Below are 20165 nucleotides of genomic sequence, written 5' to 3'. Positions count from 1 at the left end.
ATTTAAGGTAGTCAAAGTTTTAGTTGTTGCCTCTAATTAGTAAGCTGTTTATCGTAACGAAAATTACAACAAAAAAAGACCAGCCAATATCAATTCAGCTGTTATCCAATGCTTGAGGTGAATAAATTGTTCTAGTCGAGTATTAATTTCTATACTACACAATTTTTCAATTCTTTCCCCTCTCTCCTCTTCCCATTCCTTTGAGGTGACGAAAGAGGAATATTTGCCTCCTTCTACCGCCAATGTAACCCATGGGATGCATTTTCCAAATTCTAATAGGATGTGACTGTTTAGGTGATGTTATGCAACATCCTTTCCATCATTAGGCCATCATGTTCACGGCACTCAGAGTTGCCTAGAGGGCGAGATTTATAATTTGAATAGCCACATTGACAGATGCATCCTATCACAGAGTAATCAATACAACCTACCAGATTCTGAATGAGACCCGAGGAAAATCCAAGTCATGATTTTCATAGCTTTAAAATTTCTTACAAATTTGATCATCTCCAACTGTGTTGCCAGTCACGCAACGACATTGCATAGCATCACAGCAAGCTTCATCTTTCCCCTACCTGGCAACTTAACTGCATGCTGCATAATGTATAATCACCTACTGATCTGGACGAACTGCAGACTTTCCACCTGCCATTCATTGCGTATATTCCCTTTTGACTCAAAATTTCTGAAGATTGCTTTTGATCCTTGGGGATGATAGCATAGATTACAAGGGACCACATCTGTATGGCACAAGATCTCGTAAATGGAAACTCATCCTTTCATGTAATAATGTGGTGGAAACATTGGAAGGTGAAAAAAAAGTAACATAACGCCCACTCACTCCAAGTCAGGCATACAGAAAATCACACAACCATCATTTGCAGTTAGTATTTTATAAAGCTCTGATGGTAGGTATGTCTAGGATCCAGCATTAACATCAGCCCTTTCTCTTGTTATACGCGAGACCTAGGACAGTATCTTACAGCATTTTGTATCAGACTTGGTACTGATTGGGTGGTGTTTCCCTGACGTGTCTGGTGGTGGATAGTTTAAAATTTAGAGTGAAGGCAAAAGTCAGTTACTGTTGGCAGGAAAATAAGTTGGAATCTTACCCTCCCAACCGTCATGGCAAGTTGAATTCCCTACTAAATCATAGTGGGAACCACATTTACATGCATCTCCATATCATAAATCCTCATTAAAAACCCACTCACCAAAATCACTTTCTCCCTCCAGATCCAATTGCCCTACCAGTAACTAACTAGTCTTCTAGATTATCTGAGCCTTCACTTCACTTAAGACAGCATTAACATACACCTACGCTGCTGTCATATCTCAGGGCTGATCCAATTCAGTTTCTGTCTGCTCACCATCCTGCAGGGCCAGAGGAAAGGGAAGAGGTAGATATGGGCAGAGGCATGACTGGGTGGAAAGGGGGAAGAAGAGACAATGCTGACAGGAACTAGTGAGGTAAGAGGCAAACACAGACACATGACTGGGGTGGCAGCTATTTAAAAGGAAGAGGGGAAAAGTGTATCCTAGGGCTGTGTGTCTAGGCGTAGAAATTAAAGACAATCCTAGGGTTTTGCAGACCATTCTACAGGGTTGTGCATAGTATGCATGCCTTGACCAAACTCTGGGGCAGGTGGTGAGTGACTGTCTGAGCAATGTTTCAAACAACACAGCATCTCTAACCTTTTGCAGAGGAGGGGGGATTTTCAGATTTCCACTACTTCTTTGTGTGAAAAAGTGTCATGCGATTCTGTTCCTAAGTGGCATATATCTATGTTTTGACTAATTGTCTTCCTCTGCTAAAGGGAATGGTTTCACTGTATTTAATGAGTTGGTTTTATTATTTAAAACATCTCAATTAGATTACCCCTCAATTTTCTAATCTCAAAGAGAAAACAGATGATCTGGACATTGGGCTTTGTTGTACCCATTTCTCAGGTAGCCAAAATGGCAGATAGAAAGTGCACACACACTTCTGACCAGAAGTACACTGATGACCTTTACCCATCCTGCAGCAAATGTTAGGCATTTATTTGCAAATGAAAGAGCCTAAGACATGAGGAGGTTGGAGATCCACACTCCTACATTGACTGGCTTTGAGGCAGCCAGTGCCTTTGTGGACTTGAGAAATTCTGCTGATCAAAAAGTTAAGTAATTTATTTACCTTCAAAGCCATGAGGAGCTAGAGTGTTCTTAATGTCCCTGATTCCAATTCTGGGCCCGATCCTTAGTCCCGCTTCATCCTTTCCACAGCTCTGAAACCTAATCAGCCTCCCCACTCCTCTTTTTCCTAAACTTGCGGCGGAATTTTCCCGTCCTGCCCGGCATGGGAATCGTAATGGGTGGGGCCAGATTATGAAAGGCCTGCTAACCTCAGATGAGATTTTCTTGGGGCGAGCACAGCTGGAAAACCCCAGCTGAACTTTCTGGCCAGCAGGTCACTGGCCCCAGCTATGAAACCCCAGCTAGATTGAGAACTACTGTGAAATTAAAAAGTGGCCAATTTTTCATCATGACCCTCTCTTAGGCAAACCAATGTCGCAGCGAACACTAAAGCAGGTGTTAGATGCTTTACATTAACAAGTAAGGGCCTAACACCAGCAGGCATAAGTACAGTTTGTCATTAGCCAAGATTTTGGAGCCAACACAGGCAATGTGACAATGAGGCCCAAAAATTCGATTTGGGCCCAAAAATTCAATTTGGGCCCAAATATTCAATGCTGTTATATTTATTTATAAGTTATAAGGTTTAAACACATAATTCAACCCTTTAAACCTCAGTATAATTCTGGTGAATTTATGCTGTATACTCCCCAAGACCAATATATCATTCCTGAGATTTGGTGTTCATAACTATATTATGTACTTCAGATATTGTGTAATGCATCACTGAAAGACCAATTCCTCACATTTATATTCCTACCCCCTTGAATTAAAGAAGAGGCGGAATGAGGAATGGCACCAGCCATATCAAGGGTATGCGTTTTGTTCATAAGAGAAAAGATTCCTTAGGATTCTTAAATAACTATAACAAATTACTGAATGGATCTAAAGGTGAATTACTATTCTTTTCCTTAAGGTGGCCCTGTCATGCAACATTATGCCACAAAACTATGTACACATCTCCATCATTAAGTGCAATACCTTCAAAGTGCCATATCTGTTCAGCATTTTAACTGTATTAGAGATGCAGGGCTCAACTAACAATGCTTATGAAATTCTTTTGAATAGTTCCACATTGTTTCAAAAATACAATCTTAGTAAATTCAACTTTAACAATTGTAAAATACAGTTCATTGATGAATGTTAGCGGAGAAGGAAAGATAGTGGAGTTACAACCAATTTAGAAATTACATTATACAATAGCACCAAACAAAAACTTAGCACGTTCATCTGTTCAGTAATGGATGGTTAAACCATTTATTGTAAAACAGCACTTGGAGGAGCTTGATGTGAACATATTGCATGAGGTCAGTTGCAGGCTGTACACTGCATTGACACTTGTATCATTTGTAATACCCACTTCCAAATTATCCAGAATTACCACCTCAGTTTCTTACAGCTTAAGGAGATCTCCACCACCTAACCCAGGATAGTATCAGTGCCATTTTTATCTCAGTTTTCACTTGAATACCATGACATAGATCGGGGAGCTGATGGCCTAATGGTATTATCACTAGACTATTAATCCAGAAACTCAGCTAATGTTCTGGGGACTTGGGCTTGAATCCCAACATGGCAGATGGTGGAATTTGAATTCAATTAAAAACAAAATCTGGAAATAAGAATTTACCAATGACTATGCAACCATTGCCAATTGTCGGAAAAACACATCTGGTTCACTAATGTCCTTTAGGGAAGGTAATCTGCTGTCCTTATCTGGTCTGGCCTGCATATGACTCCAGAGCCACAGCAATGTGGTTGACTCTCAACTGTCCTCCAAGGGCAACTAGGGATGGGCAATAAATGCTGGCCAGCCAGCGACGCCCAGGTCCCATGAATGATTCAAAAAACCATAGATGGCACAATGGTGCATTTTGCAAAATGCAGAGGGTCACTGGTACCAGTACTAATCAATTGAAATGTTTTAAATCCAATGAGCTGCCAAATTGAGTAAAAACACCAGGTCACCAATGTACGTGATATATACTAAAACGGGAATAAGTTGCATCTTCCTTTCATTTGGGAATCTAATTGGTCAGCTTCTCTGTCGCAATTTGCCCAGTGGGGCAAACCTTTTCACTGATCAGAGTTAGTCCATTTTAATGTTTATTATTCTTCATTTTGAAGACAATGCATAGGAAAGGGTAGCATTTCTATTTTCTTCACTTACCTCAGGTGGTGGCTTAACTGTGGGTGTTGGAGGACGAGCAACAGGTTTTAAAATCTTGAACAGAAAGCGAAGTGGCTTTTCTGGCTTTTCTCCTTTAAATTTTGCTTCCCGGATGGCCTGAATTTTATGGATACAAGAATCCATGTATTTACCACCATTCTATAGGGTATTTTGCTTTCTTAATGTAAAATATATTTCTTAAAATCAAAGCCCTGTAGCATTGCTAACATTTTCAAACAACATTTCAAATGTGAGTTTACAATATTGGAGAGGGCAATAAAGAGTGGGATGGAGGGGAGAGTAAGAAGATGAAGGAGGGTCACTGGGCTGAAATACTGCTCAGAATGGAGATGGTGTATGTAGGTCCAAGATTTTGCTAAGAAGGGGGATAAACATTTGCTTGGATAATGCTCAGAGTGGTGGGGGCAGGATTTCCTGTTTACTGGTGTCAAATTCTTTTCCACTGAGTGGGAGTGATAGATTATGAAAGCTTTTTCAGTGGGAGTGGGAGGAGAAGGCAATATGTGAAACCATGTTCAGTGATGGTAGGGAGGGTGTGTCAATTTTAGCACGCCATTCCTGGCACTGGTCACCTGGGGATGGGCAGAACATCTAATACTCGCTGCTCCCTAGTGAGGTCAACTATATTACTATAAAAGCTTGTTAAGAGTTTGTTTGAAGGACAAGGACTATCCCTTGAATAGGGGGTTATTCAGCCCTCTGCAGAAGACCCAGACAGAGGAACAGAAGTGTTACAATCAATGCAACCTGATGAGTAAAATAAGCATTGAGTGAGGGTGGGGAATCACTGGGCTTCCAGAGATGTGATTCCAGTGCCTAGGCTGGCCCTCCACAGATCCTGAGAGTGAAAGCATGGCCCTTTGAAGGGGGCGATTGTTTATGAGTCACGTGATCTTCTCAGGGCCTATCAGAACAGAGCACATGAACCTCAGCCTATAGGTGGAAGGGCATGGGTCTTGTTAGGGGGAACCTGCAGTGTGAGCCGAGGAGTCAGTGGGACTAGACCTGTATTTATACCGAGGTTACTTGTATACTGCTTTAACCATCATTCAATAAATTACTGTTGTGATTTAAGGTTTCTTTATCCTGTTATCTTGCATAACAACATTGGCGACGAGAAAAAATCTTCCCTGGCCCTTCTGATTGCACCAGAATCAACTGAACCCTTTACATGTGTATCTGTCATGGCATGATCTCCCCCACAGTGAGAATACCCGTCAAATCATTATGGCTGACCTCTTTCTCTTCTTGACTACAGTCACCAAAATGTCAACATTTGGAGGGGGAAGGGTGTGACCCTGAATAACCTGTGCATCCCAACTTTAGTCAAGTAGCTACGCCATTGATCCAGAGGTTGAAAATTGGGGTCAGTACACGGAATAATTTTAATACTTTTTTTTGCAGCTAACCAAATAACTTCCAAAGAAGCTTATTTCACTTATTTGTGACCCATAAATATATAACCTCATAAGAAGCCTAACAAACATTGCTGAAGGCACTGAATACAAAATCTTTGACCAGCCGATTCCACTCACTCACCACCCTCTGAGTGAAAAACTTTCCCCTAACATCTCCTCTGTACTTGCTTCCCAGCACCTTAAACCTGTGTCCTCTCGTAGCGACCATTTCAGCCCTGGGAAATAGCCTCCGAGAATCTACCCTATCTATTCCTCTCAACGTTTTATAAACCTCAATCAGGTTGCCTCTCAACCTTCGTCTCTCCAGGGAGAAGAGACCTACCTCCCTCAACCTATCTTCATAAGGCATGCCTCCCAATCCAGGCAACATCCTTGTAAATCTCCTCTGCACCCTCTCAATAGCTTCCACATCCTTCCTGTAGTGAGGCGACCAGAACTGCGCACAGTACTCCAAGTGGGGTCTGACAAGGGTCTTATAAAGTTGCAGCATTACCTCCCGACTCCTAAACTCAATCCCTCGATTAATGAAGGCCAGTACACCATACGCCTTCTTGACCACATCCTCCACCTGCGAGGCCGATTTAAGAGTCCTATGGACCTGGACCCCAAGATCCTTGTGGATCTTTGTGGATCTAGTGGAGGCCGTGCTCCTGTTTATATCAACAGGGATGAAATAGAAATGATCGAGGGCATCAAGTTTCAGGGTTGATGCAAAAGGCTTGCACCCACTAGAAGAAAAGGCAAAGGCAATGCATTGAAGAACATAAGAGTTGAAATCATTCTTAGAGATAATCAACCATTATGGCCACTTCTTGTCAAATATGCGACCATGTTGGAATCCTTACATCAACTTCTAAAAGTAATTAATGTTGGCAATGGGAAAATTCTCAGAGAAAAGCCTTTGACCAAGTGAAACAAGCCCTACAATCATCTACCTTACTCGTTCATTTCGACCCAGAAAAGCAGATAATATTGACGTGTGATGCATCGCCTTATAGCTGCATTTTCCCATACGATGGAAGAGGGCATGGAGCAGCCTGTTGCTTCTGCTTCCAAGACCTCTCCCGATGCTGAAAGGAAATAGTCACAGATTGATAAAGAGAGTCTGGTAGTCATAGAATCAGAAAGAGAAAGAGAGGGTAGGAGCAAGAGGAGGCCATTTGGCCCTCATGGCTGACCATCCAACGCAATAGCCTAATCCTGCTTTCTCCCCATAACCTTTGATCCCATTCACCCCAGATGCTATATCTAGCTGACTCTTGAATACATTCAATGCTTAGAAACAGAGAGAAATATAGAATCAGATGCCATCAAGAAATTCCACCAATATATTTATGGCTGCCACTTCACCATCATCTCGGACCATAAGCCATTACGACAGCTATTCCAAGATGATAAACCAGTTCCACTTATCGCATCAGCCAAAGTACAAAGATTGACCTTACATCTGGCTGCTTACAGCTACACTTTTCAATACAGGCCAGGTGTACGGATCTCTAATGCCAATGCTCTAAATTGGCTTCCACTTCCACAGATGGTATATTCACCTCCAGTTCCGCAGGAGATAATCCTTGCTTTGAATTTTCTGGACACTGTGCCCATTTCATGGGCCCACATCAAGACATGGACCCAGAGGATACCGGATCTATCGAAGGTTAAAAGAATGATTTAACAGGCTGGCATTTTGACAAATTGTGGCCCTACTTGCAGCATAAGGATGAAATCAGTTGTGAAGAAGGGGTGCTTTTGTGGGGGAGCCAAGTGATAGGATTGCCTCTGGGGCCACTCCTCCAGGAGCTGGACAGTGCACATCCTGGGGAGACCAAGATGAAGATGCTACCAAGAGCTACATTTGATGGCCGGGAATTGACAAGGAAAGAGAATGTGATCAGTTGTTGTCAACATTGCCAAACATAGCAGACCCTTTGCCACAGCAAGCCTACACCCCTAGAACTAGCCTGGCCACCTTTGAACGAGGGTCCACATTGGCTTTGCTGTACCTTTTATGGGGATGATGTTTTTGACCATGGTGAGCCCATTCAAAATAGCTAGATTTTCAAGTCATGCATTCCATTACCTTATCAGCCACCACATATAAGCTGTGACAAATTTTCACAATACATGGCATACCAGAGTGATCGTTTCTGACAACAGCACCACTGTCGCAGCCTGTAAGGTTCAGCACATTCAGCACAAGGTCAGGACTAATGGCATCTAACATACATGAATGGCCCCATACTACCCCTCTTTCAATGGGTTGGCACGAAGGGCAGTACAAACTTTTAAGGCATCAATGTGGAAACAATCCAAAAGATTACAACTCCTGTTAGCCAGTTTCCTGCTCTCATTTAATACCACCCCTCATGCTTCCACAAGCACTGCACCAGCCAAATTATTGATGGGTCAATGCCTTAGAATCTGCCTTGACATTGTTTTCCCAAATTTGACAAAGTGGGAGAAGGTTAAGCAAGTTTCACAGAAGGAATACCACAATTTAGCTAGGGAGACAGGTCATTTGATGTGAATAACTTAGTTTTTGTTTGGTACTTTTGGGGCAGTTGGGGGGGGGGGCGCGAGAGGGCAGCAAGGATACCCAGGAAGATAATTGCAAGAACTTGCCCAGTATTTTATATCATCAACCCACAGAGCCACAAAGTGTGGAAGAACACATCAAAAGGCAGGAAGCTGTAGCCCTCGACCTAGTAATAGAGTCTAGTGTGCCAGCAGCTGAGTTGTACTAGCAGAATCTAATGCTCCCCAAGAAGAATCTCATCTGTCAGCAGAAGTAGAGGAAGATGGCACCAGCCCTAGCTCAATGTCAGAATCTGTCAACCTATCTACCACTGTTATAGACATGGGAACTGTGGATATTCCTTTTTTCTGAAGCAAAGCCTCATTATGTAGTCCTTCTCACTCCATTCAGTTGCATATGGTGCATTTGGTCTCATGCCTTTCCTCCCCCACTCTCCTCAAAGTGGCTTCTGAAATCCTGGGAGATAGCGGCTGTGAATTTATGCAGGACATAGAACACCACCACAAACACGGAAATACTCGTGGATGTGTACTGCAGAGGTCTCCTAAGTAGTCCAATCAGTGAAATCTCTGCTTTAGGCACCTGATGGCTTTCTCTTTTGGCTCCACACCTCTTGTTGAAGGCCCTCTGACCTTGTAATGGAACCATGTTTGTTGGGGAGTTCCCTTGTCGCTGGGCAGCCATCCTGATGGGAATTGCGGACTGCCACAGGATTAAAGTATCATGTTCTGCTGCCAGGATTCATCAAGGTGGATTTCTTGTTGCAGAACAACTACATATTGACCAAATGGTGGCCCTTGCCATTGTGATATCACTTCTATAACTGATACAGGGCTCTCACCAACCCACATGCATGCAGTTCGTGGTGCCCTGCATCATTCAGAGGCCTACTAACCTGGCTAAACCACATATCTTTTCATTTTGGTCTTCACCCCTCATGGAGAAGACAATGAGGTTCTCTCTCCTGCTGTTGAGCACCTGCATCACCTCAGATATTTATGTGGATAGCCAATTATGACATGTTGCTAATGTCACCTGCTCCTACATTTCTTCTAAATTTCTGAAAACAAAATTACAAAACACGAACCAATAAGCTCTCAAATTAACACCTGTTCACGAATATATACCTTGTGAATTTTAGCCAGCTCCATCTCTTGTCGAGCAGCGTACTTCAAGAAGCCATCCTTTGTTGTAGTTTTTGGTTTCCGAATTTGTATGCGTGGTTGAGTAACAAAATCTGGTAAAGCTTCCTCCAACTCTAGTATACCTAAAACAAATTGAAACGTACAGTAAAGGCCTGAAGGAGCTAAATAGTAAATTATTATTAGTAAAATATTAAAGTAAAATATAATATGCTATTAGTAAAAGTGCCTTTCAATTTTTTAAGCAGAATTTATACCAGTATACTTTTTGTAACTTTATGCCTTTCATTTATATGGAGTAGAGAAAAGGGCTGAATCTTGTGCCCTCACCTATGATGAGTTTGGTGATGGAAAGAGGCAATTAATCTGGCATTTTGCACCTTAACCCCAATTAAATTGATGGCAGGAAGCCCCTTGGACAGCCTTACACCACTTTAAATGCTCACTCCATCCAGCACTGATGCACGAAATCAGCAGTGGGTATCACCAACAACACGCAATGCAGTAACTCACCAAGATTTCTTCAACAGCATCTTCAAAACTCATGACCTCTCCTACTTAGAAAGGTCCCTAAATTATTCTCCCCTTAATCTGGTTTCCAATGGGGGTACCATAAGCATAGACATGGGTCAAGGGTGGAGGAGGAAAAGCACATTGTTAAGATGGCGGCACGGGCTTGTTGGGCCAAAGGGCCTGTTTCCCGTGCTGTGTTGTTCTTTGTTCTTTGTAATAGATATAATGGGACACCATCATCAACCAATTCCCCTCCAAGCCACACACATACCTGACTTGGAACTATATTGCCTTTCCTTCTCTGTCGCTGGCTGGATTAAAATCTTGGGACTCCCTTCCTAATGCACTGTCGGTATTTCTGTATTACATGGACTGCAGCAGTTATAAAATTACTGTACATTGTTGAGAATTGTCTGCTGGACATTCAGGTGACAAAAGAATCCAAAACAGATCACATGTTATATGCAGTTTGTAGCTTATGTAATATTAACTTACCTTTATATGTGGATAGAAAATGACTTTTTACAATGTAACGATTGGAATTCTGATCTGGAAACTGGCCAATTCGAGCGACTGGTGCATAAACCTGTGAATCGTAATTTGCATAGTCCTGTATGAGGCTACGCCGCTCAAGCCTCCCCTCCACATTTCTCCTCTTAGCCGTTAGTTTTCTTATTTCTAGAAAGACAAATGTTAATAAATATAGATTACATTTTTATGTAATTTAAATATTAGAATACATTTTTATATAATTTAAACTTTGATCCTTTGTGTGAGAGATAGAATAACCACAACATGGGGACAATAGCGGACCTGCACTCAGTGAGAAATGCATATCACAGGTTGTTATTGAAAAAGGGTTTAGCATGACCCTTCAATGCAACCATGGCTTTAGTATCCAGTTTTTGATTTGCCAATCAATTGGAAGGTGATGGTGGGAAATGTAGAACAGTGTGCCACATTTGTCAAAAGAAGGATTTCTAATTAAAGGGGCCTGACCAGTGGTTAGAATGGCTGAACCGTTTATTGATTCCAGTGATTCCAACAATTAAAGAAGTGGAAATGAGATCCCACACTCCTCCCCACCATCCCAAGTCTCTGACTCGTACCGAGAGGTGGTTTGAGGAACTGAAATGAAGTGAATTTTCCAGCATTCTCCCGCACAACGCTACTAAGACCAACAGCTTGCAGCTCCATTCACTTCTCTCTTCCAGGCCCACCCTCACATCCCCTGAACAGCCAACACTCACATTCGCCTTCAACTTTGTGTTATTTCAAATCCATGCCTCCCAAACACCCTGCATAAATATTGCCCTTCCTTCCTCTCCATACAATCCATTTCTCACATTCAAAAGCCTCTATGTTCTGTCATTACACAAAAAAAGAGCATGGATCTCCAGGGAGAGGCAGATAACCAGGACTGACAAATGTGTTGGGGGTGGAGATTGGGGAGTTATGGTGGCCGCCTGTGATAGCCACCTTTGCAGCAATTGGAAATGCATTCCCACCTACTCACTGTGAAGAATAGCTGAACTGTATACTGATTCCTGAGGCTCCAGGAATCAATTGCCCACCAGGAGGTGGGATTGTAGGTATCAGCAATGACCTACCATAAAAACCTGAGGCTCTGGTGCTCATTCATCTCATGCAGACCTTGTGTTGAAGTTTCAGCTCCTTTGAGCCAGATCTATGTGGTCATTCTGTCTGTCCTGTGGAATGGATGTGGTTGAGGAGAAGGCAGCCAGTGCCGTGCTGTTCTCCTCCTGTGCCTCATCAGCAGTAGACAGATCTGCTCGAGGTACTCCCATGCCAAAATGAAGACACGATGTGTGGATGCCAGCATTGGATTGGGGTGGGTAAGAAGTCTCACAACACCAGATTAAAGTCCAACAGGTTTATTTGGTAGCACGAGCTTTCGATGAGTCTGGTATGAAGACCGGCATGAGGGAAGTGCAGATCGAAGTGAGTGAAATCCATGACGGATGAAGTGACTTCCAAGAAGTTGGAAAGTTCAAATAGTGAAAGTACACTCTCTGAAGAACCGCTGTGAGAGGCAGCACTTCCACATGTCTGCAGCTACTCAGTTTCATTCTTTGGAAGTTTCAATTTCAAATTCAATTTCATCACTAACTTCCTGCTCTTTCATCTCCTGCCGTTCCACCACTGCCTGGGCTGGTTGCAGGTCTCAGGAACTGCAGACAGAAGGGCAAGATCGAGGTCCCACTGTTCTTCCACCTGGCAGACTCTTGCATGCTCAAAACAGCTCAAGAAACCTGGTTTTAGCAGCCAGAATGCTGGATTAAATCCTCAATTAATTAGGGATTAAAATATTTTAATCAGTTCCCTGACAGCTCCACAGGTGTTGCCACCCACCCAGGTTTAGCCTGGAAGTGGGAGAGATCTAGTCTGGTCCCCAACGCAGACTTCCAGGGATTTAAATTCCCACTCTGCACCCAAACCCCCATCTGTCTTCTGCTCCCCCCCCATCCCTCCACCCATCAGACCCCTGGCACACCTCTTTACCACCATCACCCCTTGGCAGTTATAATTCTGTCCATGGAATCATAGCATCTTAGTCTCAACAATTCTTATTCTAACAAAAAAGTAATCAGTTAGGAATTTTGTTTCTTTTCCCAGAATTACTACAAAGATACTGACACCCCAAATCAGCAATATCTAACAAAAATTATGCTTGTATGAAACATTTTGTTTTGGTAGCTGAACCTCCTTTTATGGCATTCTGACTTCAACAGAAAAGGGTAATTTAGTAAACTGTCATTGTCTCCTTGCTTCTCTCGAATTCCTTATTTCATGCTCCAGCTTGCATCAGACACTACTTACACCCAACATTCAGAAACCCACCTCACACACACACAACATTGCTGTGAGTCTCACACCTGCATTGCACTCACTGTTCAATCATGAAAGCTGCATCACTCAGATTACATCACACTTCCCTTTCTCTTGCATGGCTAGTGGCTCATAACCAGGAGCCCATCATTGAGGGACAAGCCCAGCTGTATGTCCCTATGGAGGAGACGTGGCTGTTATCATTGAAGTAGCCATGGCTGAGGTTGTGGCCAACTGTGGAACTGAAGCATTAAAGATGACAATAACCTCTCACCTAATCTTCCTTCTCATATCCCACTTCTCTCATCCCATAAACTCTTTAGATTTGAAAGTTGCAGATGGTATAAGTTTGTTTCTCTTAATTTCTACCCTTTCCCAAAACCTCGATCTTTCCCTTCTGTGTGCAGTTCTTAAGAACTGCAACCAGCCTGGGCAGTGATGGAACAGCAGGAAGTGAAAGAGCAGGAAGTTTGTGATGAAAAAGAAACATCAATTGCTCTTACACTTGCAGCCATCAGAAGATCTATGAATGATGAAACACCAGGCACTTTGACTGCAGCCAGTAAAGAGACAAGAGAAGCACAGGTGCCACTTCACAATAGCAAGGTCCCACACAAGTTATTCTGTAAAAATCAGATGAGGACATCAATGGGTCAACTTACAGAAGGTTACTGGATTTGCACAATGAAATGTTTGTGCTCTGGCAGGCCTGTCAGAAAGCATACACACAATACCAAGCAGCATGGAGGAATCCAACAACAACTCTGTGCAGGGCTTTGTGCAGAACTTTGGGAGATTCAACAATGACACAACAACATTGGGTGACTGACATCTCAAGATTCCATTGCAGGAGTTGGGTGTCTTTTTTTGAAGTTGTACAAGACATTGGTGAGGCCACACTTGGAATACTGTGTACAGATCTGGTCACCATATTATAGAAAGGATATTATTAAATTAGAAAGAGTGCAGAAAAGATTTACTAGAATGCTACCAGGACTTGATGGTTTGCATTATAAAGAGAGGCTGGATAGACTGGGACTTTTTTCTCTGGAGCGTAGGAGGCTGAGGAGTGATCTTATAGAGGTCTATAAAATAATGAGGGGCACAGATCAGCTAGATAGTCAACATCTTTCCCCAAATGTAGGGGAGTCTAAAACTAGAGGGCATAGGTTTAAGGTGAAACGGGAGAGATACAAAAGTGTCCAGAAGGGCAATTTTTTCACAGAGGGTGCTGAGTTTCTGGAAAAAGCTGCCAGAGGTAGTAGTAGAATTTTATCTTTTAAAAAGCATTTAGACATTTACATGGGTGAGATAGGTATAGAGGGACATGGGCCAAATGCAGGCAATTGGGTTTAGCTTAGGGGTTTAAAAAAATGGGTTGCATTGACGAGTTGGGCCAAAGGGCCTGTTTCCATGCTATAGACCTCTATGAATGCCAGCAACTGAGAGGCCTTCCATTTTTGACATAAATGAATGAAAAATATGCATTTTTAAATGGCGCAAAAGTAAGGACAATGGAGATCAAAGATATTTAGTGGTCCATGCAGAGATCACCAAATTGTATAGTGGGCACAAAATAAAATCAAAATGATTCACAGGAAGTTAGCATTTTTATCAAAAAGCTTGAGTAAAGGGATGGGGGAGTTTTACTGCACCAATACAAAGCCCCGATTAAACCACATCTAGAGTACTGTGTATAGTTCTGGACACTGTACTTCAGAAAGGATATATTGGAGTTAAAATGATCGCACTGCAGATTCACCAGGGTGCTTGCTACCAGGGCTTTTGGTTTAAATTGTGATGTGTGATTACAGAAAATATTCCATAATGGTTGAAGGCCAATTTGGTTGAAGCTTTTAGGATTTTGAAAGGAATTGATCAGGTAGAGAGAAATATTTTCCACCGTTGGGGGAGTGTAGAGCAAGGAACACATAACCTTAAAATTAAAATCAGATCATTCATAAGATACATGTTGAAGAGAAAATCCTCGTAGGTTAGAGAAATTCCAAATAATCAGAGATTTAAGCCACTGATAAAATACTAGCAATAAATGAATGACTTCGGATCAGTCTAACAGATGAACAGAGAAACTGCCTGCATAAAGGCACATGAGAATGAGATTTGAACAAGTACTTCTTATTTAAATATGTATTTTGATATTTTAAATGTATTAACTGTATTTTACAAAGTAATTGTGCACTTTAGCCAAAAGCAGGCTGCTCAGGGATGATGGGATAAAGCCTCAGCAGACAGAACCATATTCTTAGGAAACAATGAAACCTCAGAATGGGCAAGGTTTTATCAGGGCAATGTGGTTTTATCAGGGTTACTTACGAATAGCGTTTTTTACACTATTCAGGTAACACAGGTCACCAATAACCTATCCTGGTCCCCCATGCTGACACTATAGTTAAGAAAGTCCACCAGTGCCTCTACTTTCTTAGAGGACTAAGGAAATTTAGCATGTCAATTACGACTCTCACCAACTTTCACAGATGCATCATAGAAAGCATTCTTTCTGGTTGTATCAGAGCTTGGTATGGCTCCTGCTCTGCCCAAGGCCACAAGAAATTGCAATCTCATTTCTTTCTTTATGAATAGTATGGTCTGTTTGATTGGTGTGCAAGAAACAATACTTTTCACTGTATGCTAATACATGTGACAACAATAAATCAAATAAAAAAAAGGTCCCTTCTCAGACATGAGAATATAGATCTGTCTCGTTTGGCCAATGACGTAGCAGGAGTTGGTGGGAATCTTTGACTTTTGTAAGAGTCAGGGGTTGGTTACTAGACAACAGAGGAAGAAGCATCAGCAATAAGGGAGGAAGCATCCAGATTCCACAGAACAATGAATTCCCATGTTAGAGAGTAGAATGCAATTGGTTAAAGTATATGACAGGTGCTATTAATGATTTATGTGTATTGAAGATGATTGATTCAAAATTAATGAAAAGCGGGAGAATTTGATAAGAGAAATGACCTATCCGAAGCTTTGTATGTCAGTGATATTGAAGAGATCAGGATCCTCCTCATCCAGACAAGCCTTGTACTGTCCAATAATGTCTCCCTTCAATTGTTGGTCAATTAAAAGATACGTCTTTAAACTGAGTCACTAGCTTTTGTGAGTCTTTACATTGGGCTGTTTTGGCGATACCTGGTCTCCAGAGAACTCCGCTAAAAATATAGGAGCAGAATTGGGTCATTTGGCACATCAAATCTGCTCCACCATTCAATCATCATGAATTTTTATTCATCAAAGAAGTTAGTAAATACTTCTTGACACAAAGGATAGTAGAAATGTTAAATGCCTCACACAACCAATAAATGTTGGCTCAATTAATAATTAAATTGAAGAGAAGTGGATTGTTGATAACCAAGTGTATTGGTGCTGTTAATGCAAGCCTACTACTAATAAATAAACTTTAAACTTTAACATAACAGTACCTTTGATGTGCTCCAATCTTATTTTCTTTATAGCTGTTACTTTTTTTTGCTGAAGTTTTGACCAAATTGCATCAATCCGTTTTACATTCATTTCCTGTTGTTTTGCTTCACGTTGGCTCAATAAATTCAGCAAAACATCTAGTCGGATTTCTTGCAGCCTTAAGAAAAAAGTGCAAGTTTCAAAAGGATGCATTTATTACATTCACAATGCAAAGCTGACAGCTACAACCAGATAGAGGTATTGCAATACATTTGATATAAGGTATAGTAAGAGAGGAACCAATGCTAAAACTGCTACATTATTTCTTTCCACTTGTATTTCCAAGTCTCTTTGGAAAGTTACTTCAGAGCATACATTGACCACCCTTTCAGGCAGTGGATTCTAGGTTGAGGCCAAATCGTGGTCTACAAAGACTCATTATAACTTAATTACTTTTGTATTTTATGCTCTGTTTATAAAGCCCAGGATATGGCTGATCTGATTGTAACCATCTCTACGCAATGAAATTTTTTATGTCCATCTAAAAAAGCAGATGTGGGCTCAGTATATGATTTTATTTGCAAAATAGTACCTCATGCTCTCTACTGCAATGAAGTGACAGCCCATAACGAAGTCCCGATAAAATCATTTACTTTCCTAGTTCTATTGTTCTATTATCTCTTTTCCCTTCTACCAATTGTTATACGGCCAAACAAATGAAACTCTATTGCAGATTGCAGTTTAAGGGTGCAGCTTTATGCCTACTTTTCAATTTCTTGTTCCCGAAATGCCCACTCATTCCTTTCCATAGCCTCCATCATCCTCTTCCTCTTCTCATGTTGTGAACTATCACTCAATGGAGGCAGGGTAGCCTCCCAAGCACGCTTTGCTCGTGCACGTTCAATCATTTCCACTTCTGCTAAGCCTGCAGGTAGGCCTCGACCTGTGGGCGCATGAGAAAGTTTCATTCATTAAACAGCTGAAGAAAATATCTTGATTATATTTCAAGGTGAAAGTAAAGATTATCCATAAATGTTCAAAGAATCATAGGTCGAGACATCCTTTTTTCTCTGCAGAAGCCTAGTTTGCATTTACTTCAAAAAAAACTATGCACACTGTACCTATAGCATTTATACAGGACAAAAGATCTCTATTGCCCACTGTAACCTGTACAGCAGGTCAGAAACATCTTTGTGCAAATATGCCTAATATATTAGCATTCAGGAAATCCACAGGGGATTACTCCAAGTGGATGTTAAAATTTTGAATTCATTTCCTTCAATATATTCTGATAGTCCTTTGTATGAAATTAGCCTCCATCTAGTTAAACAGAAATTCATTAGGTAGCATATTATTCTATTAGTGTTTCATAGTGGGACAATCCAGTTTCAGCACTGAAAAATATCCTTCTCAAAGTCTGACTGCCCCCCCAAATTCATTCAGATGATACGCCAGTTCCATGATGGCCAGAGTACTGGATGGCGGAGAATCATCTGAGGCATTCCCAGTCACCAATGGCGTCAAACAAGCTGTGTGCTCGCACTCACACTGTTCAGCATGTTTACTGCCATGCTGAATGATGCCTTCCAGGGCAGTGTTGCTGGAATCAGCGTTAAATTCCATTTGCCAGGAACTGGCAAATGGAATTTAATGTTAGCAAGTGTGAAGTTGTCCACTTCGGTAGGAATAATGGTAGGAAGGACTATTACTTACATGGCGAAAAACTGCAGCATGCAATGGTGCAGAGGGACCTCGGGGTCCTTGTGCATGAGTCGCAAAAACCCAGCCTGCAGGTGCAGCAGGTGGTCAGGAAGGCAAATGGGACGCTGGCCTTCACAGCGTGGGGGATTGAATATAAAAGTAGGGAGGTCCTGCTGCAACTATACAGGGCACTGGTGAGGCCGCAGCTGGAGTACTGTGTGCAGTTTTGGTCACCGCACTTACGCAAGGATATTTTGGCCTTGGAGGGAGTGCAGAGGAGGTTTACTAGGCTGATACTGGAGTTGAGGGGGTTGAACTATGAGGAGAGGCTGAATAAACTAGGCTTGTACGCGTTAGAGTATAGAAGAATGAGGGGAGACCTCATTGAGACATACAAGATGATGAATGGGATGGATAGGATAGAGGTGGAGAGGCTCTTCCCGCTCAGAAAGGACAGTAGGACTAGAGGGCACAGCCTCAAGATAAGGGGGGGGCAGATTAGAACGGAGTTGAGGAAGAACTTCTTCACTCAAAGGGTGGTGAATCTCTAGAATTCTCTGTCTGTTGAAGTGGTGGAGGCTGCCTCGCTAAATATATTTAAGACGCGGGTAGATAGGTTTTTGAAAGGCAAGGGGATTATGGGTTATGGGGAGAGGGCGGGAAAGTGGAACAGAGCCACGACAGATCAGCCATGATCTTATTGAATGGCGGGGCAGGCTCGAAGGGCTAGATGGCCTACTCCTGCTCCTATTTCTTATGTTCTTAAGTACAGGTGGATGAGAAGCTCTTCAACCTGAGGAAACTTCAAGCTAATACCAAAATGAAGGAGACTGTATACTGGCTCAGAGCCAGAGATGCAAGTCAGTATGGAGAAATTTTCCACGGCTTGTGATAACTTTGGACTCACCATCAACATTAAAAAGACCAAAGTCATGCACCAGCCCGCTCCTCATGCACTGTACACAGAACTCATAATCACAATCAAAAGGGCAGAAACTGCAGGCAGTGGACCAGTTCACTTATCATGGCAGCACCCTCTCCCAAGCAGTGACTATTGATACAGAAGTTAACTGCAGAATAGCAAAGGCAAGTTCTGCTTTCGGTAGACTGCGCTCCACTGCATGGGAACGTCGAGGAATCAGCCCAGCAACAAAACTGAAGGTCTACAGCGCCATGGTACTCACTACCCTCCTGTATGCCTGTGAAACGTGGACTGTGTATCGAAAGCACACAAGACAGCCCAATCATTTCCACATGACTTGTCTTCGCAGAATATTATGCATCAAATGGCAAGACAAAGTACCAGACACTGAAGTTCTTTCTAGAACAAGTCTACCATCAATCCACACACTGCTGATGAGAGCGCAGACCCAGTAGGCAGGTCATGTCAACTGTATACCAGATGAGCGCGTACCCAAGCAGCTCCTTTTTGGGGAACTCTCTGCTGGAAGACACTTGCATAGAGGGCAGAAGAAACGTTACAAAGATACACAAGGCCTCCCTGGAGTTGCTTGACACAGACACAACCACCTGGAAACCGCCCTACCTGGCGCTGCCTCATCCACAAGAGCTGTCAAGCTCACGAAGCAAGGTGCATTGCTGAAGCACAACTTAAGCGTGAGCTGCGCAAGTCCAGATCCACCAGCGCAACAACTACAGGGCCTATACAAGTCTGTCCAATATGTACCAGGACATTCCGTGCCCGAATTGGCCTGATCAGTCATCTTTGGACACACTGTATCCAGCCTCAAAATGACTAATGGTGTTGTGGTCCTAATCGACGACAATGGACAAACAACTTATGGTTGCTTAATCTTCCTGACTCTCCCCCTAGGTTTAGGTATATCCCCAGTATCCACAGCTGAGGTTGATGAAGACACACAGGGTCCCTGGCTGGAGGACACCAGGGCTCTACTCCTGCCAATCCTCTTCCCTTTGGGTTCCCAGGGGCACCTGTACTCCTCCATGGGATGGAGGGGCAGCTGGAGTGCAATAAAGAAGCCTCTCTGACCTCTGGCGCTGACACTCTGGATTCCCACCAGTGCCTGCCCCATGGTAAAAAGTCTGACAACACCAGGTTTTAGTTTTTACCATGTACCTGGTGGATGGTATTCTCACGTGTGATGATGGTATCCATGTCGATGATCCGGCATGTCTTGCAGAGGTTGCTGTGGCAGGGTTGTGTGGTATTGTGGTCACTGTTCTCCTGAAGGCTG

General features: G+C 42.5%; 1 protein-coding gene across 1 annotated transcript in view; it reads right to left on the bottom strand.

Annotated features, from left to right (window-relative positions):
• cfap91 (cilia and flagella associated protein 91) overlaps positions 1 to 20165 on the bottom strand; it is a 69342-nt gene that overhangs the window by 12429 nt on the left and 36748 nt on the right. Inside the window, exons 7-11 of the mRNA XM_080203443.1 lie at positions 17014 to 17191; positions 16269 to 16426; positions 10468 to 10650; positions 9445 to 9584; positions 4346 to 4462 (exon numbers count right to left, since the gene is read on the bottom strand). Of these exons, the coding sequence (XP_080059569.1) occupies positions 4346 to 4462; positions 9445 to 9584; positions 10468 to 10650; positions 16269 to 16426; positions 17014 to 17191 (776 nt within the window). The remainder of the gene's footprint in view (positions 1 to 4345; positions 4463 to 9444; positions 9585 to 10467; positions 10651 to 16268; positions 16427 to 17013; positions 17192 to 20165) is intronic.

This window comes from Carcharhinus amblyrhynchos, chromosome 15 (genome assembly GCF_965287045.1).
Source record: "Carcharhinus amblyrhynchos chromosome 15, sCarAmb.v2.hapA, whole genome shotgun sequence".
Lineage (NCBI taxonomy): Eukaryota > Metazoa > Chordata > Chondrichthyes > Carcharhiniformes > Carcharhinidae > Carcharhinus > Carcharhinus amblyrhynchos.
Note: the sequence above shows the minus strand (reverse complement) of the source record. Positions and strands in the feature narration are given on the sequence as shown.